The sequence below is a fragment of the Venturia canescens genome, chromosome 2 (assembly GCF_019457755.1).
Source record: "Venturia canescens isolate UGA chromosome 2, ASM1945775v1, whole genome shotgun sequence".
Classification (NCBI taxonomy): Eukaryota; Metazoa; Arthropoda; class Insecta; order Hymenoptera; family Ichneumonidae; genus Venturia; species Venturia canescens.
In genome coordinates this window covers 25,278,897-25,298,834 of record NC_057422.1, presented here as the reverse complement: position 1 = coordinate 25,298,834, position 19,938 = coordinate 25,278,897, and the positions used below count along the sequence as shown (strand labels likewise).

Sequence of the window (19,938 nt, the reverse complement as noted above, 5' to 3'; positions counted from 1 at the left end):
CCCAGAAACTTACCGAATTTCTGAATGCAATGTGTGCTATGTCATTTTAATGCAACATCATGACTTTTGACAACTTTTCATTATAATGCTGTAGATTCGGATCATTGAAATACAGCAAAAATCTGCAAACTATACAATTTATATACTGTGCCATTCATTTTACATTTTGACTCTAACCGTAACATATATATGAAGTAAAAAATTGATTATAAAAGTCTTCAGTTGCTCATTTATGGATAGATTTGAAATTGCTGTCTTCGAAGCTCATTGCGCAGATACATTGAACCGCAGCAGATACCTGCGAACTCTGAAATTTCTGTGGATAAATATATATGCGACGGATCACCCCTTATCTTTGATTATGGTAATATGTAATGGAATTTGGTTCGGCAAGTTTTTAAGTGTTCCTTTTCAAATAGTATTGAAGTTTGTATGACTGATATACAGCGAATACTTCCAAACTTTGATATTTCTGTGTTGCAGCATGTGTGCCAATCATTCAAATCATTTACTCCAACCGTATCATGTAATCTAGAAAATTCATCACAAAAGTCTTTCGCTTTTCTAAATACTTCAATTTTCCTTTTTCTACTCCATTGTGAGTTTTAGAATTTCTAAATTCATTTCTGAATTGTCCTGAAATGGTTTTCCTCCAAAACCAATGCAGGTACCTTAAACGTCTTTGAATTCTGTTTTCTCTGTTGAAGTTCGCTTAGTTTTTTTTGCTGCTTTGAGTTCTGGCATAAAAAATGTTAGAAGGTTTCGGGTACTTTTTTTCAGCAACTATCCAACTGTGGATAATTGGACCTCAGCGGCCACTTGCAAACTTTGGAAATATATTTCATTGGGGGCACGTTTTGGATGGAATGAAATCTCTAGATTCAGAATGCAAAAGTGACATTTAAAGTGTGCATATCTGTTGGATTTTTCGTGTTTTGAATTTGATCTATCTTTCATTTGAATTTTGAAGAAAAGGGATAAATAAAATCTGTTCTATTAAGGAAATCTTTACATCAGTTCTTTCTAGGTATGAAGACTTGGAAAAAATCGCCAAAGGCCAAGGACAGACCGGTGACGAAATATTTCCAGTACAATTTTGACGAAAAATAGATCTTTTGTCGCGGAAACCAACGTTATAAGCCGAAAATCATATTACAGCCCACGAGACGCATTTCTTCACTCTCTTGGGTTCCTATTACACAAAAAAAATAGAAGATAAGGGGGAAAATCACCAACGTGGAAAAACAAACCAGTGCCGAAATATTTTTAGTACAATTTTGACGAAAAATAGGTCCTTTTTCGTGGAAACCAACGTTATAAGCCGAAAATCATATCTCGGCCCCCAACCCGCTTTCTACCATTCTCTTGGGTTCCCAATAAGCATAGCATATTAGAGTAGAAGAAAAGAAATAGCCCAAGTCCATGTTCAGACCTGTGACGGAATATTTTCTATACAATGTTGACGAGAAATTTGTTGTTTTTCGTGGAAACCAACGTTATAAGCCGAAAATCATATCTCGGCCCGCAACACACTATTCTCCATACTCTTGGGTTCCAAATAGACGAAACATATTAGAGTACAAGGAAAAAAATCGCCAAAGTCCAAAGACAGACCTGTGACGAAATATTTCCAGTACAATTTTGACGAAAAACAGATCTTATTTCGTGGAAACCAACGTTATAAGCCGGAAATCATATTATGGCCCACAACACGCATTTCTTCATGCTCTTGGGTTCCTAATAGACAAAACATATTAGAAGACAAGGAGAAAAATCACCAAAGTTCAAGACCAAACCAGTGACGAAATATTTTCAGTACAATTTTGAAGAAAAATTGGTCTTTTACGTGGAAACCAACATTATAAACCGAAATTCATTTCTCAGGCCTCATCCCGGATTCCTCCACGCTGTTGAGTTCCTAATAGGCATAACATATTAGAGTATAAGGAAAAAAATCGCCAAAATTCAAGGGCAGACTTGTGACGAAATATTTTCACTACAATTTTTACGAAATATTGGTCTTTTATGGTGGAAACCAACTTTATAAGCCGAACATCATACCCAGGGAAAATAAGATTGGGAAAAGTACATTGATGGTCCCTTATTTGCTGATAATTTCATGCAAAAGATTATCCCATAAAAAATGTTCGTATGAGAATGGAATCTATAAAAATGTACTAAGCAAATAATGCATAGAAATTTATACTAAAATCCTATAACCGTCATAACATAAATGAGGAACTTTTGAGAAAAAAGGCGTGATATCAAACCATAAACTTCCCCTAGGGAAAAAAAGGTTGGGACAAGTACATTGATGGTCTCTTGTTACTGGATGACATAGAAAAAAAATTCAGAACCAGGAAAAAAATTCTATAGAAATAATAAACGAAAAATTGAAAAGTTCAAAAAAATTCAACAAAAATAAAAAAAAATCGAAAAAAATTCTGTAAAGAAAAATAAAAAATTTTCAAAAAAATTCATAAATATTGAACAAATTGAAAAATGTACTATCCAAGTAACATGCAGTATAAAAATGTATGATATCAATTGGAGGCCAAGTTTTTATTGATAATTTGGAATATTTATCGAACAAATCGGAAACTTTAATTGAAATTCATGATAATTAATTTCAAGAAAAAAGTTAATGAAAAAAAAGTCATAACGGAAGTTACGTGCAGTATTAAAATGTATTATATCAATTCGAGGTCAAGTATTTATCAGTTATTCGAAATATAATCTCCGGCGACAAATCAACGTTGAGAATCCTTGTTGGGCTCACAACGTTTTATCAAAATTACTAAAAAATTAATGGAAATAAAATCATTAAAAATTCATGTGAAAGTCATTCGTTACTTCAACAAGGTACACACTTTAAACAATGGATTCCCCTCCGACTTTCAGGATCCCCTGGTATTATTCACAACATTCAACTTCGATTGGATCGGTACAAATTATGTTCAAATACGTCTTAAACGTACTTGTCCGGCCCATCACTTTTTATTCAAATTGCTCGTTTTTGATCGATCTTTCATCAGTTGAATTTGGTTTATCAAGAGTGTTCGATTCTAACTTATTGCACTTGGATGCTCGAAGAACCTCCACAATGGATGAACTTTTTCGTTTTTTGGATTTTTCAGTTGGTAGATTTTGGTGACTTTTTGTGTCTTCGAAAGTTCGAAAGGACCCACTTTGATCCTCGCTGTCCGATGTGTCCACATTTTATAAGTTTCGTGATGAACGAACACTTAGGGCATTTAATGTTTGCTCGGTACGTGTACGACTGTGGAAAGCCGTCTTCTTCATAATTTTCGCTTATTGAGACTTGAATTTCAAGATCTTGTGTTGAAATTCTCTTACATTTGTTCTCCATATTTTCTCCATCGTTATCCTCCAAAATTTTTTTTACAATTTTCGATAGAGTTTTCCTTTCACCCTCAGTATCACCTTTCTCTACTTGCACTGAAAAATTCGAGCTAGATGCTTTTGCCGAAGTATATAATTGTGAAAGCTTTTTTTGTTGCGAAGGAGTAGCGGAACGTTCAGGCATTTTCCAAAATTCTAACGGTTTTGTTTCCACAATTTTCGCTAATTCTAGAAGCAAATGTTTGTCTCCCATGACAAATTGAAATTTTGCCGGACAAGTATGGTAGTTGTGATAATAATCTTGTCGATGGTCCTCTGGTTTTAAAAAGAACTCCATCTCGTCTCGAGCAAATGTTTCCATTTCTTTAATCGTATCCTCAGAAATGTGACGAAATGCCATGGGGTTGAGAAAATTATTCAATCGGAGAATATTTTTCACGTAAGTTGGAATAAGTGATAACGATTCCCTTTCTAATAATTTTAAAAAGTAATCCGAGGGGGAAACTTGTTCTGTTTTGTCTTGTTCGAATGAAACGCTATCACTTCTCCCCGTTTCTTCCGAGATTTCTTCGTCTTCCATCTTTTTACGATTCATGGAGCTTCAATTATCTGGGATGAAGTTCAAAAAAACACGTTTTTAACAGAGTTTTTATCATCAAAGTTTCATTTCCGGTTTGTTGGGATTACGATTAGAAAAAAAATGCTACTTTAAATTTTGTAACCGGCAGAAAAATTGTCGACGACGTAAAGTGTATCGAAACTACCATTCATGTTGTATAATTAATAAAAAAAAAAAGACGAAAAAAATCAAGCGGAATACAACTTTAATCACTTTAATCGACTTTAATAATTAGAATTTTTTAAAAGATTTTCAGTATCGAGTATTTTTTAAGCATAAAACCGTAAAGTATTCGGCTACTGTCTCGGCTACTGTACAACAATCGAGGGCTCGCTCGAAGATTATACTGTGATATTTCTGTTTTTTTAAATTTTTTATTATTCAACTTCGAAGTAGAACTATTAATAATTTGGTTAATCATTGGTTATTCGAACCAGAAAACAAATATACTTATCTTTTCTTTAGATGCGTGGATGGCCAAGAAAAGAGACAGGAGACAATATGGATATGATAACTTTATTTTCGTGTATGTTTATGGCTAGCCCAGAGACAACTAACTGCCTGAGCGAGACGATCTCCCTAAACTTATTTAAGAATATGATGAAAATAAATTCCTGCCAGTGTGCATGCGCGTGAAGTCCCTCCCCCTTGCCCTTACGTATCGTTGCCCGGCGGTGTTGCCGCTACATAACGGCGTCATCCCTTTCATGCCGTGGCAAAATCACGCTCGCAAAATCGTCAAATTTATAGCTTTGAATCGTTACTACGTATGAACGACACGGCTGAGCATCTCTATTTTTTTATATTTTATTCCTAATATCAATATCTATAATGATGCATTGTTTTATCAAATACTATAGAAAATTGTGACTGCTATTAATTAGAATGTCTCTTAAACTCATGATTTGCTTATACCTTGCATGTTAAATTTCCCAACTTCAACAACGAATATCTCCACTTTGGTACGGGCATGGTCTTCAAAATTTTGCAAGTACATTAAGGAAGCTATAAATAGTGTGTCATCTAAATTTTAAGAAAATCTATAGAAAATCGATTTACTCGTGAACGTCCTTAAGAGGGGGTAAACGGTGGTCAGTCGACTGTCCCTACCTATGTGCGCTTGGCGCTGGATTTTAAATTCACCACAATACCGTCGTGATTTTCTGGGAAGTATATACAATGTAAACACGGTAAACACTGTAAATCAATTTTGATTGAATTTATTTATTATTGAATATTCAACTCGATACCGAAGTAAAAATATATCGATACTTACCAATAATATTCCGTAATATTCATTCAATACCACTCAAACTCTGCTTTTAAGAGAGAGACGATTTTTATACCAAAAGTACCTCGAAGAGATCTGTCACACACAAACAACCGCAAACAACTGGGTTCGTTACGACCTCTGAGAACGAGCCAATGCCTCGGCCTATGCATGTTTGAACGCGTTTTCTTTCCAGCATAAACGCATAACATAAACGTTGGTTGGAGGTTTGTTTACTTGGAGAGGGGATTAGCGATTCCCTATGATTTCCAAAATGTTAAGATTTCTTTGCGATTTTGCACGATTTCCTATTTATTTTGAGAAATCGTAAGGAAATCAGGAATCATGCAATTCGCTCGATTTCCAGCGACTTCTAACGATTGCCGATCTGATTTTTGATAAAATGGTTCAAAGATTTCTTAAGTGAGCAGCCCCTCGATCGCGAATGTGACAGCTCACCGATACTGTCCCAATTTTTTTTCCCGGTTCTGTGAAAAGAAATAGATAATAAGCAGGACAATGTTTTAGTGGAAGTGGCAAGAAAAAAGTGAAGAAGAGAAAAAGAAAAATGTAAAAGCGGAGGAATCCAAAAGTGTTGTGTAATAGAAAATTGTCAACGACGTTACAGAAGACTGCCAGCTAGTGTAAAAAACCGAGATAAAATTAATTTCAAAGGCTCTTCCGATGCTTTTCGGATTGATGGTGAAACGAAATAAAATATTTACAATAGATTAGAGATTTTTTTCTCTATACCTTGAAAATGTAGTCCTGATTCTGAAACATAAGAAAAAATCCATGCCTCCGCATCTTTCTCATCAGCTTTCTCTGATTGTATCATATCAGATGTCGATGTTTAGTATCATTTCTCAAATTTTGGACTTTTTTCCTTGATATAAGTAAAACAAGCCAAGACAGGAGTGACAAAGAAGAGCAAGGGACTACAAAAATATAGAGCAAAGAAGTAAACGCATTGTCTGGAAAAGGATTTAGAATAAAGTTAATTCTATCAAAGGCTTGACGCATTGATCTGCAAAGAAAATAAAGATAGAGTGCGGGTGAACACTCAGAGGCTCCAGTGGCAATGCTTTTTTTAAATACATGGTAAAAAATGTCTATTATTGATTGGAAGTCGAAGAGAATTTGAAATGTCATTTGTGTCTAAAAGACTTCCAAAATAAAACAGTAATTGAATGTTTCCGAGTGCAGTCTTGTCATCATGATAAGCCAATGAAATGTGGAAGCGGTCCGTCGCTGCTCCATTAATTCTCATTTTCATTTTTTGTGAATGGTTATGTTTTTTACCTGAAGAATTATTGGCTTATCTTTTATTCCACTCAAATTTTGAAGTCTTTGTCGCAATGGTCCAAGCCCACAGTTCCTAAAGTCAGAAATTGTTGCGGACCAGCGAAAATTTTGTTGATCCGAAAGAAATAAAGATAATCAAGAATTTTTCTCATTGTCCTCATTTTTAAGAGTATGGATCAGTCGACTAACCTTACTTGGAATTTTCGAAATTGAAATTCTTTGACACAGTTTGATCGATTGAAAAAAGGCTCTGCCAGCGTAGTCTCTGCCACCGTAGAGTAAGCAATGACTAGCTTGCATGTGATTTTTTTGGATTTAAAAGCTTCTTAGACCAATTTAATAATGTCAAAATTTAGAGTTACTCATAAATTACTTGTCCGTCGATTGATATCATAAATTTTAGTGCTGCACGTAACTCAAATGGTAACTTTTTTCAATTTATTAGAAAATACTTGGCCTCGAATTGATATAATAAATTTTAATGCTGCACGTAAATTAGATGGAATTTTTTTAAATTGATTTAGCTGTTCGAATCAAATAAGAAGAATGAGGCATCGGTTTCCAAAATGATTTCAAGCGCGATTATTCGGTTTTTTATTTTTTACTTGTTATTTGATTCTTTTGACACTTTTAAAAATAGATACAGATTAGTTTTTTTTTAAACATAATGTTTTTTCAAGATTTGTGAAATTTTTTTCGAATTGTTCAGTATTTTTTTTATGAAATAATTTTTTCACAATTTTTAAAAATAATTTTTTTCAAAGTTTTTTTATGGATGAAATTATCAGCAAACGAGGGACCAACAATGTACTTGTCCCAACCTTTTTTTTCCTTCTCATTAACTTTTTAATATCATCCTCAATTAGAATATAAACCACAAGACCTATAATCTCGTTCAGTTGAATAAGTATAATCGTAGAAATGAAGACGAAATGTTAATAAAAATGTTACAGACAATTGATTTTTAAGAATTTTTAATCCGATTTTGCTTCCTCACAACTATGTGATGATAAAAATTTTCATTTTCCAGTTTTCAATGTCAATGTCCTCAAAATGTCCCAAAACATCGAAAAATCATATCTACAAAAAATGTCCGGGTGTGCGCGTGCGCGCGCGTGTGTGTGTGTGTGTGTGTGGGTATGCGCGCGCGCACGTTGTGTTATGGCACTGCAAAATTCAAGCGCTTTTAACTCGGAAACGGTTTGAGATACAGGACTACCGTTTTGCACAGATGTTAATCTATACAAGCTTTTCATTCTCTGATAAATTTGTCAGAATTTATAAAAAATTACTAATCCTACGACGTTTTGAAATTTTCATAAAAAGGGTGTCGACGCTCTAACTTTCGACAATTTTAAGATTTATTAATATTTTTTTTTTTTATAAATAGACTATCATAATAGGAAGGTTTATATTGAGTTTGGGGAATATCGTATGAGTTTTTAAAAAAATCGTCTAACCGCTTTAATTTTTGGAAATTTTGTAAGATATTGTGTATAAGTCTGTACTTCCTCTATACTTTCCTGCAAAGTTGTCGGAATTATTTAATTTCAATGTAAATAGAAAAACGATGAAAATTGATAGTTGCAAACTACTTTTTCTGATGGCTCGTCATTTAGTTTTTTTTTACGCATTTAAACTAAGAGATAAATTAAAATTCGTAAAAGAAGGTAGAGAAAATACATTATTTTCTTATACACAAAAAAATACTGCAAATTAAAATTTGCAAATTGCTTCCTCAGGATGGTCAAGATGCACGATGCTCAAAGCTTCCTCTATAAGGAAGCCAAAATGAAAAATATAGCACCTCATAAAGTAAGCTTTGAGTATAGTATCGTGCATCTTGACCATCTTGAGCAAGCAATTTGCAAATTTTAATTTGCAGCATTTTTTCCAATTCTCACAACTTCGAAACAAAATCATACGGAACTACTATGTCAATATTAGACTCAATAATATACGTGCAAAAAAAGATCATGAGGTCATTCACCCGGAGTGGAAATAGTCAAATTAACGGGAACAATAAATATCTTAACCGGACATAATAATTCCTTAAATAAGTCAGAAACGGTTAACCGATCAATTGATCTTGCTGTGTAAGGTGGCGACCTGCGTACCGGAAATTCATATACGCGTCATTCAACATTGACATAAACAAGATACATGAATGATTGATGATGTGCATCATCTGAATATATCACTAACCTTGTTATATGCTGTCGGTCGTTGGTGAAAAATGTTAATATTTCACAATAATGTCCTCGACATAAACGCCAGTAACAATTTTAATTAATTCGTCGTTAGACTAAGAGGATTAGAGTCTACAATAACAGTGAGCAGGTAATGAGGATGTTCATACTTATAGAAACAATTTGCTTACGAGTAATTTCGATTGTTCGGAGTCAAAGGGAATGGTCTCATAATTGAATTTTTTGAATGACAAAGTCACATCAAATTTTTCAGAAAAGTGGAGCAAAATACGTACCTGTATTATATTGATTGGTTTCGATACTGAGCAGCGCTTCATCGACACGATGCCCACCAATATATAATGCTCATCGATCGAGTATGAAAAATTTTATTTTATTTTATTTTATTTCTTAATTTTTTTCAATATTGTTGTCAAAACCTGAAATAATATGCAAAGAAATGAATTCAATTGTATTACTCTGTTTCTGTTTTCAAAATCGAACGAATAACCCGACAACAATTTGCGATGCTAAGTGTTTCTTCGGGCACAAGCGGGTCAATGAATTGGTTAAAGATATGGAATTTTTCATTCTTATCACTTTGGTTGGACACTTCTCCCTCTATCTTCATCCTTCCCCGGTTCCTACACCGCGGTTATAAAAGTAATTGAATCTTTGTCAAAAAGACCACTGTTTCACCAGTTATCACTACGATCATAATTCACAAGAATATTATCATTTTTGGGAATAAGGAGTTGACAATTTGGATTAAATCGTATACATGGTGTTTCGCACATCTGATACCGATTCATCTATTTTTCATTTGTTTGGTGCAATATTCATCATTCACCTAATATAAGAAAAAGTACAACAGTCAATAAAACGAAAATGGACTTGAGTCCCGTCGCAATATATTATTTTCCTACTGCAATTTTTTATCCATTATTTTTTTTTATCACCAGCCTTGTTGCAATACACTTTTATATAGAAAACCTCCGGATCGTACGAATGGGTCGGAAGTTGCCAGGTATGTTGAAAATTTACTACAAAGTTTACATTTTTTCATAATTATTCTCCGAACTTATTTTTTTTTTTATCTTGTTCAAATTTTCAATCCATTTTACTCATATATAAATATGAAATCTTCTTTGGTACAGAAATGTGAACAACTGTTTTTTTCGAAGCTCGGATTCACTAATTGAAAAAAAAAATTATTTTACTGCTGATTATCGCTTAAGGTTGTATGTTTTGTACGTTTTCTTATGGAAAATTCCTATAAATCAGGACCTCCGACTGTACCGTTCTTCGGCAATGCTCTCATACCTCTCGGTGTTCACCCTAAAGACGCACTTTACAAGTTGCTTCAATACGAATCATACGGAAATGTGGTCAGAGCTTTCCTTGGTACAAAACTCGTAGTTTTTATAATAGATCCTCGTGACGTCGAAATAATCCTTGGGAGTACGACGCACATAGACAAGTCAGCTGAATATAGGTGAAAATCAAAATAGCACTCATTATTTAAACATATTTTTGATGCGTTGATTAATTTCATTTGAATTTGCATGATTTGTGCTGTTTTTACGGTTCACCAATCAGTTTTTTTGCACCTTGGCTCGGCAACGGACTACTCATAAGCACGGGTGAAAAGTGGAGAACACATAGAAAATTAATCGCTCCAACTTTTCATTTGAACGTTTTGAAAACTTTCGTACCACTTTTCTACGAGAATAGCCGCGATCTTGTGCTACGGTTGCGTCAAGAAGTAGGAAAGGAATTTGATTGCCATGATCATCTCGCGGCTGTTACGGTCGATATTTTATTAGAAACCGCGATGGGAGTTCGAGGTCGTAAAGACAAAACGGGATTCGATTACGCAATGGCTGTCATGAAGTAAGGATACATTTTACACGTATCGATAGATAAAAATAATATTTTATATTTTTCGCAATTTTGTAAGTTTGAAAAATTTAATCAGTTTTTCGGATATTCGAAGAAAATTTCGTATATCATTGTATTTTCCATGTTTTCCATCGTAGGATGTGTGACATCATTCATCGTCGGCAGTACGACATTCGCATACGTCCTGATTCGCTTTTCACAATGTCAAAAGACTTTAAATTACAAGAAAAACTCCTGAGTATCATTCACGGACTTACGAGTTCTGTTATTCGCTCGAGAAAGCGAGAGTACGAGGAGAAAGGTACAGACAATTTTCCTGAGGAACAACGTGAAATGGAATTGAAAGGAAATAGCAATTCAGAGAATATCAATGAAACAAAAGCGAATAATGAAAAAATGCGATATGTCAGAGATGATTTGGACGAAATTGATGAGAACGACGTTGGTGAGTCGCAACCAGCTCCGAATGTATAAGTGAATAAAATTATTATTTTATGATTTTTTACTTTTATATGTTTTACGAAGTAATGAAATGTAATTGAATACTGGTTATGTCAACTGTAGGCGAAAAGAGGCGGCTCGCTTTTCTCGATATGATGCTCGAGTTAGCAAGGACCGGTGTGAACCTCACCGACGAAGAAATCAAAGAGGAAGTGGACACTATAATGTTTGAGGTTAGAACATTTGACTCGGAAAATTGGAAATTTATGTTTTTTTTGTCGTTGTTTTTTAATAACTCTGCATGACGAATGTGTATAGGGTCACGATACAACAGCAGCTGGATCAAGTTTCGTTCTTTGTTTGCTAGGAATCCATCAGAACATCCAAGTAAGTCAAACACTGTATTTGCATATTTGTTTAATTTCATTTCAACGTCTTTAGAAAAGCGATAATATCATTTCGTTCTTCTTGTTTTTTAAGACCGGGAAAAACCATTTTCGTTCCTGGCACCATTTTTTTCGGTATCTCAAGATACTCATCCAATGTTTTTTCATCCCAAACAACACCTTTTTTCTTCATAGATTCCGAATAGTTGAAACTCTCGTTCGCTAAGAATGCAAACCAATTTCTTTCAATCTAAGATCATTTCTCAAGCTTTCAGACAAAATGATTAAAAACTTACTTCCACAAGTGTGTCCCATGATTCCAAAGAGGTTAGGGCCAATCTTATGCTTCCCTCCTTTGTCAGCGGTGTGACAAGTTGCGCAAACTTTAGCGAATAATTTTTTTCCGTTAGCCGCATCTCCCATTATTTCCGAATAGGAAATTTCCACTTCTAATTTGATCAACCCTACGCGGCTTTAACAAAAATATGTCAGAGTGACAGAAAATTTCGACACTTTTGCCCCGCGCTCGAGTCACACCGGAATATTTGTTCCTTATTATGATTGCATCGTCTTTTTTTTGTATTTCAAAATGCGTTTAGAAGTTAAATTTCATTGCTGGAATAATGGAAGCTTACAAAGAATAATTGGACTGCATATCTAATTGTCGACTAAAGTTTTTCGATATAATTTTTATTGAATCTGATTTATTTAATCCGCAAATAATTTACCTGTGCACTGTATTTATTCGAATATAAACGATATTAATTTATCGGTGAATTTAATTCATAAGATGCATGCTAAATTATTAATATTGATCCTCGTATACTGCAAAAACGTCAAAACTTCTGAAAACTTTCGTTCGTGTACAAAGACAATTTTTTCACAGGCTAAAGTATATGAAGAATTAGATGAAATATTCAAAGGATCCAATCGTCAGTGTACTTATCAAGACACTCTGGAAATGAAGTATCTCGAAAGAGTTATCATGGAAACGCTAAGAATTTTCCCACCAGTACCCGCAATTGCCCGGCACTTAAACGAAGACGTGAAATTGGGTGAGCTTATAATTACAATTGCGACGAAATTATCATTCAATCAAGGCCAATACACCAATGAATTCTCATTCGTTCGTTGTTCTTTATGATCCATCGAACGAAGAGAAGAAAAACACTGGAATTTTTCGTTATTTTGATTTGTCAACAGCTTCCGGCAACTACGTTCTTCCAAAGGACACCACAGTAGTCATACCACCCTTTAAAATTCATCGACTACCGGAATATTATCCGAATCCGGAAGTCTTCGATCCAGACAATTTCTTGCCTGAGAAAACTCAAAACAGGCATTACTATGCGTTTATTCCATTTAGCGCAGGACCACGGTACGAGCGATAATAAATAATTATAACGTAATTATCGTGATGAAAAACGGCTTATATCGGGGTTTAATTTATAATTTATCGATTAGATCCTGTGTCGGACGAAAGTACGCCATGCTCAAACTCAAAGTACTACTCTCAACGATACTCCGAAACTACAGGATTCTCTCTGATCTCACTGAAAAGGACTTTCGTCTAAAAGTTGACATAATATTGAAGAGAGACGATGGTTTCAGAATAAAGATCGAGCCGAGGAACAGCAAGGATGTCGTAACCGAAGTCCACTGACCCAAGTAGAGCAACGAGTCTTACCGTTTATTCATCACTATCAACTCGAGTTTCAACGAAGTCATCCGCATTCCTTCGATACTCACGAAATTCCTCATGAACGTCGCTAATTTTGTTTATTGACAATTCGACGATCAACCGAAGTCCATGTTTTTACGAGCATAATGGGTAGCCACATTTTCTTCAATTTTTCAATCTATCCCTTTGTCGTAATGTATGTTTAATATCAACATTTCAACGCGAAAATGAAGGGTTTAATTCTCTAAAACAACAAGGGAAATAATGACAAAACGTATTATAGAAATAAAATTTATTAGTGTGTCGCGTGAGATTCGGGATTTTCTTTGTCATCCGGGATGTTTTTCAACATTATTTCTATCTTTTCTTTTGATTGTTTTCTTTCATCCAGAAAATCTAAGGCCCACGGAATGATGAACACGCAGTTCAAACCGATCAAGACCAATTGACATGTAGGAAAGCTGTCAGTGACATCTTTGATGATACCTGTTGAGAAGTCATTGAAACGTTATTATTAATCAACAACTTTGAAATAAATGAAGATTTAATAGAATTTTTTCGAGTTTAAAAATGTCTTAGGGAAACTAACACGAATATTAAAAAGGTAGTCGCTATAATAATATTTAAGAAAAAAAACTATCAAAAAATGTGTACTCACCAATGACGGGGCCTAAGAAAATGGTAATCATTCCACTGACGACGGAAAAAATTCCATACGCAGCAGCATATTTTTCAACTGGGAAATTTTCGACAACCACCAATGGTTGAGGAACAAAAAGCCATGAACGAACCATCCCAATGGTTGCGACTGTGAATAGAATCCCCGGTAGCGTATCATCGCAATAGAAGAAACCAATTTTCGCAAAAGCCATGCAAATCATAGCAATAAAAAATAACGTCTTTGGTCGTGCGTTAACGAATAGTGTAAAGAGAGCCAAAAGTATTCGAGAAACGAGTTCAGCTGCGGCTGATACGGTAATAGCAAGTGCGGCCTCTTTCGTACCGTAACCGAGTTCGGTCATCATAAGTGGCATGAGTGAACTGAACGTGTAATCACTCATAAAGACTAAACTTATTCCGAAGCTCATAGTCATGAAAACTCGATCCTTGAAAAGCGACAATTCGAACAAATTGCTTAGCATATCCCTGTAATATCAAAGGAATCATTAAAATGATATGCAGCATGCGACAAAAGTTAAACATATTTAAGAATTAATAGCATCTTACCAAAATCCTAACTCTTCGATAACTCTTTTCTCCTCAACTGTTTCTTGAGCAACTCCGCTGTTTCCATCCTGCTTTCGCATAACTTTTCTTTTCTTCTCCGTAATGCGCACCGGAACTTCGGCATAGGTCGACCCAACGCCAGCGATGTTTCCAATACTCGAGGCCGACAAGCCAGATATTGTATTCGCGATGTGACGGCGATGCGTTACCGACGCCGAACGCAATCGTATTCCGTTTTCGACATCCGAGTGTGAAGCAACTCTGACCTATTTTCAAAATCATAGCGTTACTGTCCGCACGAAGAAAGCTCGGTCATTATTACCCCCTCCCACTCCCTTTTATAATCTCCTTTTTACTGGCTAACGGACGCACTTTGAGCAGTGCTTTTTCGTAAAGAATGAAAGTAAAAAAAAAACAAAGAAAAATTCGCGCAATACTCTGAGAGTTTCAATGAGAAGAGGAACCTCGCGTGGTCCACCCTCTTTTAGACTTCGTAGGCTGCTCCACCTGCTCGGTTTTGCGAACACCTGGGCGGCATGAATGGTCGAGCGACGATTCGCGAGTACGGGATGTACGATTTTGCCTGCTAAAGGCTTTTCCTCCATCAGCCTCTCCAACATTAGTATCCTGCTCTCCTCGGCGAGACGAGCCCTCTCCATCCGGACCTCCTCCGGATCTCTCCTGTGCCATTCAACCGGATGCATCAGCATCATTGCGACGATGCAGTTTAGACTAAGACCAGCCGTGAGAGCGACGGTCCCTGTTGAAATGCCGAATAAAGAAATAGAGGGCATGAACCACCGAGAGAATTGAGAATAATGAAATTGCTTCAAACAAACAAAAAATAAAATCCCATAAGTCTGACAAAATAAAAATAGAGAACAAAAAAATAACTGTACGCATATATTCTTATATACTTGGGAAATAGCGCCTCCATTCAAATGAGAAACCAATAAACGTTGTTTCTTTAATCTCAAAGAAGACTCAATTATTACGTCCAGCTGAATGCGGAAAACTCCTCAAAAAGAATTATAAAATATTGGCAAATGATAATAATTCACTGCGGCGAAAAATGAAACAAAACGCGGTGCATTTCTCGATCGTATGTAAAAAGTAGCGGACAAAGTGGCATCAAGCTTTGACTTGACACAAAATTTCATGATTTACCCCGTTTTTACCCTAAACCATTTAAAAACGGTTTTTAAAGTTAATCAATATTCTATGAATAATTTGAAATTGCAGTTAAGAGAAAAAAAAGAATTTCACTTATTTTTTTTTTCTGAACATTATAAAAAAAAAGATACATCTTGAATTACACATCCCACCATTGTTAAGGGCACGAAACAGACAAAAGTTCTTAAACTTGTCAAAATATGAATAACGTTCTACCAATTTTCGAAAAACGTAAGTGGAAATAGAGTTAGAAGACATTTTCAAATGCACCTCGAAATCCGTATACATTCATGAACTTCTCTATCGTTATTGGATAAACGATACCTCCCAATCCAATAATAACGTGAGCTGCGCTCATTACCTGGAACATGGATTAAGTTATAAACCAAAAGATCGTATCGATGAACCACTTTTTTCGCTTCTGTAAATTGTAACTTACCCTTGTTCGTCTCTTAACCCAATATGAATTGAAATTTGCATTACATATATTATTCATCACTCCCAGCCCTATACCTTGAACAAAACATATGAGAACGAGATCCCAAATGTGAGTTACAAATGCTGACAAAACATTTGGTATAGCAAAGAACAAAGCTGCGATCACGCCAACCGGTCTCATCGCATATTTTTTTAACAATGCTGTTGTTAATAAACCTAAAAATTTAAGAATCCATTATAAATATGAGTCAGGTAACGTTTGCTGTTGATAAATAAATAATTAAGTAACATGTGAATTCTTATCAGTAACAAAAACTTACCAGACAGCGAGAAACTGATCATGAAAACGGAATTTAGAAGAGTCATTACTGAGCTAGCTTGTCCAGTGGCTTCAAATATTTCACCGAAAACGATTGCAAACGAGGAACTGGGACCGGTGGTAACGACCTTAACATATATTTAATACAAATTTATTCTTCATATTTCAACCGGTTGACGGATAAACTTTTTTGGAGGTTTCCGATGTTGCTTATTCCATTCACAAACTTAGTTTTCGCTTAGCTATCCTCAAAACAGATGGAAATGAGGGTCAAACGTGAACATTTCAGATTTTTCAATGGGAATTTTGTATGCTATGTTACATAAAAACTTTACGTCTTTTTATGACACTAGACTAATTTTTCGGAAAGAAAATAAATTTATTGCAAAATTTGGGTTTAGTGTGAAATTTTATGTTTTCTCAACAAGAAGATTTTATCCTATGTTTCATAGAAACTATACGTTTTTTAGGACACTGGACGCTTTTTTTAAATTTAATGTTCTGTACAATTGTATTTATACTTATAATATACCATAAAAACTTGCGGTTGAAAAAATGGAAAATTGCACACTGAACCCTCATTTTTCTCCTCTTTTGGAATAGCTAATGCTTTTTCTAATATAGTGTCCTGAAAACAGAATTCTCATATGAAATGCAGCTTAAAAACTGCCCATTGAAAAATCTAAAAATTTCATCCTCAATCCTCGATTTTCAGCCCTTTTAAGGGTAGTAAGGTAAAAATTAAGTTCAGAGATGGAATCAGCGGCCCCAAAACGATGATGTACCAATTTTTGTCGAAATCAATTGAAAATTTAAAAAATTATTTCAATATGTACACATATGATACGAAACCAAACTGAGCCCCATTTTTTTGTACATATAATAGGGGAGTATGGGGCAAAGTGGCCCACTTAAGGAATTTAACGAGTTTTGTCGGTTAGCACATGGTCATTTACTTATTTTTATGTCCCAAAAATGATTCCACCTCCTTATTTCTTGAATTTTGAAAAAAAAAAATTTGGGGCAAAGTGGCCTCAAATGCGGTGAAAATCGATAATTGTCACTTCTCGTTAAATAGATGTTGTACTTGACTGTCCCCGCATGGAACATTAAAGGCTGCGATAAAACGAAAAGAAACGAGGCATATTAGGGACCCTCCTTCGATGGGATGAAATAAAAATTAGTTAGTATACTTCGATAAATTTTGCCATTACCCGTGGCAAAACCCCGTTCTTATCGGGCAAATCGTTGGAAAGCCGCCATTATCACGAGTCCGTCGTATCGCGCAAAATCTAGTGAGTAAGAAAAGAAAGATCATCAAAAAATAAAAATTCTTGTCTGCGGAGGACGTTGCTTGTATTTTCTGCGATCAACTTTATTCGCATTCATCCGAAAACTGGATTCGTTGCGGAACATGCCTAAAATGGGCGCACACCTTGTGTGCAGGTGTTGATGAAGATAAAGTCAGTTATAAGTGCGATTTTTGTCAATCAAAATAAAATAGACATTTATCAGTAATTCTCACCCTCTGCCTCAAATAGCTATCAATTTCTCAGAAAACAAAATTCACACCGATCCTGTGCCCCAGAAATCGGAATTCCGTGAGTGGCCACATGACCCCAGAATTCAAAAATGCCCCAAAAAAGTGGGTGGCCACTTTGCCCCATGTTCCCCTATATGATACAATACCAGTCAACCGGTTAAAATCGAACTATATTTTTTGAAAATTTTAGCATCATTGAAAAAATCTAATTCAACAATAAGAAAAAGATTGCGATTCTTTTACATTATATTTCATCAAATGTACAAAAATGTTCTTTGGCGTAGTGGCATTGAGAATGACTTTTTCTCGGTGAGGGAACAAGAAAGGTAAAATGATTGTTGATATGCTACATAAATGATATGCTACATAAAAAAAAGTGATTCTTGCTCGTTATAGGCGATAACTGATCTATAAAATAGAAACAATATATATCGTGGGTCAGCCATCATAATGTGAATAGATAAAACGATCTTTAACGTAGTTCTAACATTTGAAGTCTTTGTTGAGTATATATTTCTGTCTGGCGTATTTATTTCTTATCTCAACTGCTGATGTTTCCGTGGTTCCGCATAATGATTCTATTGAGGCAGTGATGATGTTCATTGTACTTTTGAAAAAATTTTGTCGAGACGTAATAAGACTGATTATTTTAGAATTAAAATTAAACGGAAGATTAGCCCCAATACTTGTAAATCGAAATGGGTATTCTTGTTGATTGTCGTTTAATCTATGCATATGCATCATTCAAGATTCCCCTTGAAGACTACGACATAATTTCTTTTACTTTTTCATTTAAAAGTAAGAATCAATTACTCAAAAATTGCTTCCTCGTAGAGTGCATTGTTTTTTCATATTTTTAAAATTTTTGTTATTGAAGTTATTATTGGTTCAATGCAAAAAGTGTAGTAAAAATTATTTCAGTTTTTTTGTAGTGTGAAAAAGATATATACTATACTTTTATAAATAACAGACACTGCCACATTGATTTATATTTTTATGCACACAGGTCTTCTGATAACGATTATAAAAGCAAATCTTGGTAACAGATATTAAACAACCTATTTCCATGGTACGATACGACCTAGACCTCCCGCAGTATGAATATTGGAAATAAATATGACCGGTGTACATCTACTTCGTAAAATTTACGTCTACGCAGCGAAAGTATGGACTGATAATCCGATTACACTTTTAGAAAGAATTATCGAATATGTGGATACGCTGCCCGTCTTTAACAGCCTTTTTAATATTTGGCGTCAAGACTCTGCCGCATCTTTAAATAGATGCGAATATTATATAATTTTATGATGAAGCTATGATATATCACGTAAATTTTTCAACTGGATATTTTTGATTTTTTTTTTTTATTGCACTCACAAAAACAACGACCATAGAAACTGCTATAATCCATCCGAAGCCACCATCTGGTGCAAGATCCTCCGACGTAATTTCTTCCTGAATCTCCTCGTCCATTTCCAACAACTGTAAGTTGTTTTTGCATTCATTGTTATCCCTCTCAATGAACTGTTGTTTAGTCTTCATGCTTGCGATTGATTTTGGCATATTGTAGTCGTCGTAATGCGTCACAAAAGTTATCAAAAGTTACGACAATAGCGCACCGTGTTAATTAAAATAAAAAAGTGTCGGATTGTGAAGAAACCGAAACAGCAAAGATAGACAATTTTTTGGAACAAAGTGATTCACTCTTGTTCAACACTCTCTGCTTCGACCGTACTAGATATCTACAAAGGGCTACGTAATTGTTTGAAATTGAATAAACACACAAATAACGTTATACCAAGAAACGAAAATTACCTCACATTCGTTTCTGCAAACTTATTGATTATTCTATTGCCATGATTTTTTTTCGACTTAATTTACACAAAAACTTGATTCATCGAGAACGATTTCGGGTAAAATGAACGTTAGATCGTCAACAGTGAAATGATGATCGTTATTAACTGCCGCAGATAATTGATCATGCATGACTAGAAAATAATTCCCTTATCTTACAGACACTTTTTGGTTCTTGCGATCTCTCGTGGAGCCTCGGATACTGATGAGCTTTTCACGTCTCAAACG

At 34.9% G+C, this 19,938-nt stretch overlaps 3 protein-coding genes across 4 annotated transcripts; 1 reads left to right on the top strand and 2 right to left on the bottom strand.

The window, feature by feature from the left end:
• Positions 1-9,450: 9,450 nt before the first annotated feature.
• LOC122406459 (cytochrome P450 4g15-like) lies at positions 9,451-13,872 on the top strand. The gene is made up of 9 exons (XM_043411921.1): positions 9,451-9,773; positions 10,031-10,241; positions 10,346-10,639; positions 10,786-11,093; positions 11,213-11,322; positions 11,408-11,476; positions 12,362-12,530; positions 12,679-12,853; positions 12,940-13,872. The coding sequence occupies exons 1-9, from the start codon at positions 9,635-9,637 to the stop codon at positions 13,136-13,138; spliced, it is 1,674 nt and encodes a 557-aa protein (XP_043267856.1). The 5' UTR covers positions 9,451-9,634; the 3' UTR covers positions 13,139-13,872.
• Positions 11,513-12,200, bottom strand: LOC122406460 (cytochrome c-1-like). The gene is made up of 2 exons (XM_043411922.1): positions 11,772-12,200; positions 11,513-11,697 (listed from the first exon to the last, which is right to left on the bottom strand). Exons 1-2 carry the CDS (start codon positions 11,896-11,898, stop codon positions 11,513-11,515), a joined length of 312 nt encoding a protein of 103 aa, XP_043267857.1. The 5' UTR covers positions 11,899-12,200.
• LOC122406458 (uncharacterized) lies at positions 13,402-19,756 on the bottom strand. 2 transcript variants are annotated; one of them, XM_043411920.1, is made up of 9 exons: positions 19,672-19,756; positions 19,234-19,338; positions 16,315-16,441; positions 15,996-16,210; positions 15,827-15,917; positions 14,821-15,143; positions 14,384-14,649; positions 13,815-14,302; positions 13,402-13,642 (listed from the first exon to the last, which is right to left on the bottom strand). In XM_043411920.1, the coding sequence occupies exons 2-9, from the start codon at positions 19,327-19,329 to the stop codon at positions 13,452-13,454; spliced, it is 1,797 nt and encodes a 598-aa protein (XP_043267855.1). In that variant the 5' UTR covers positions 19,330-19,338; positions 19,672-19,756; the 3' UTR covers positions 13,402-13,451. The 2 variants fall into 2 exon arrangements, with proteins under 2 accessions (XP_043267855.1, XP_043267854.1); XM_043411919.1 differs by having other exon boundaries at positions 19,234-19,724.
• Between the last annotated feature and the right edge of the window lie 182 nt (positions 19,757-19,938).

Excerpts from the sequence above, each read along its gene's own strand:
- LOC122406459 (XM_043411921.1), top strand. The coding sequence starts at position 9,635 with ATGGACTTGAGTCCCGTCGCAATATATTATTTTCCTACTGCAATTTTT. Across the intron at positions 9,774-10,030 it reads AATGGGTCGGAAGTTGCCAG|GACCTCCGACTGTACCGTTC; the intron begins GTATGTTGAAAA and ends CCTATAAATCAG. Across the intron at positions 10,640-10,785 it reads TACGCAATGGCTGTCATGAA|GATGTGTGACATCATTCATC; the intron begins GTAAGGATACAT and ends TTTCCATCGTAG.
- LOC122406458 (XM_043411919.1), bottom strand. The coding sequence starts at position 19,419 with ATGCCAAAATCAATCGCAAGCATGAAGACTAAACAACAGTTCATTGAG. Across the intron at positions 16,442-19,233 it reads TTTCTATGGTCGTTGTTTTT|GTCGTTACCACCGGTCCCAG; the intron begins GTGAGTGCAATA and ends ATATATGTTAAG. Across the intron at positions 14,303-14,383 it reads ATCGAAGAGTTAGGATTTTG|GGATATGCTAAGCAATTTGT; the intron begins GTAAGATGCTAT and ends TTGATATTACAG.
- LOC122406460 (XM_043411922.1), bottom strand. The coding sequence starts at position 11,898 with ATGGGAGATGCGGCTAACGGAAAAAAATTATTCGCTAAAGTTTGCGCA. Across the intron at positions 11,698-11,771 it reads CATGGGACACACTTGTGGAA|CGAACGAGAGTTTCAACTAT; the intron begins GTAAGTTTTTAA and ends TTGCATTCTTAG.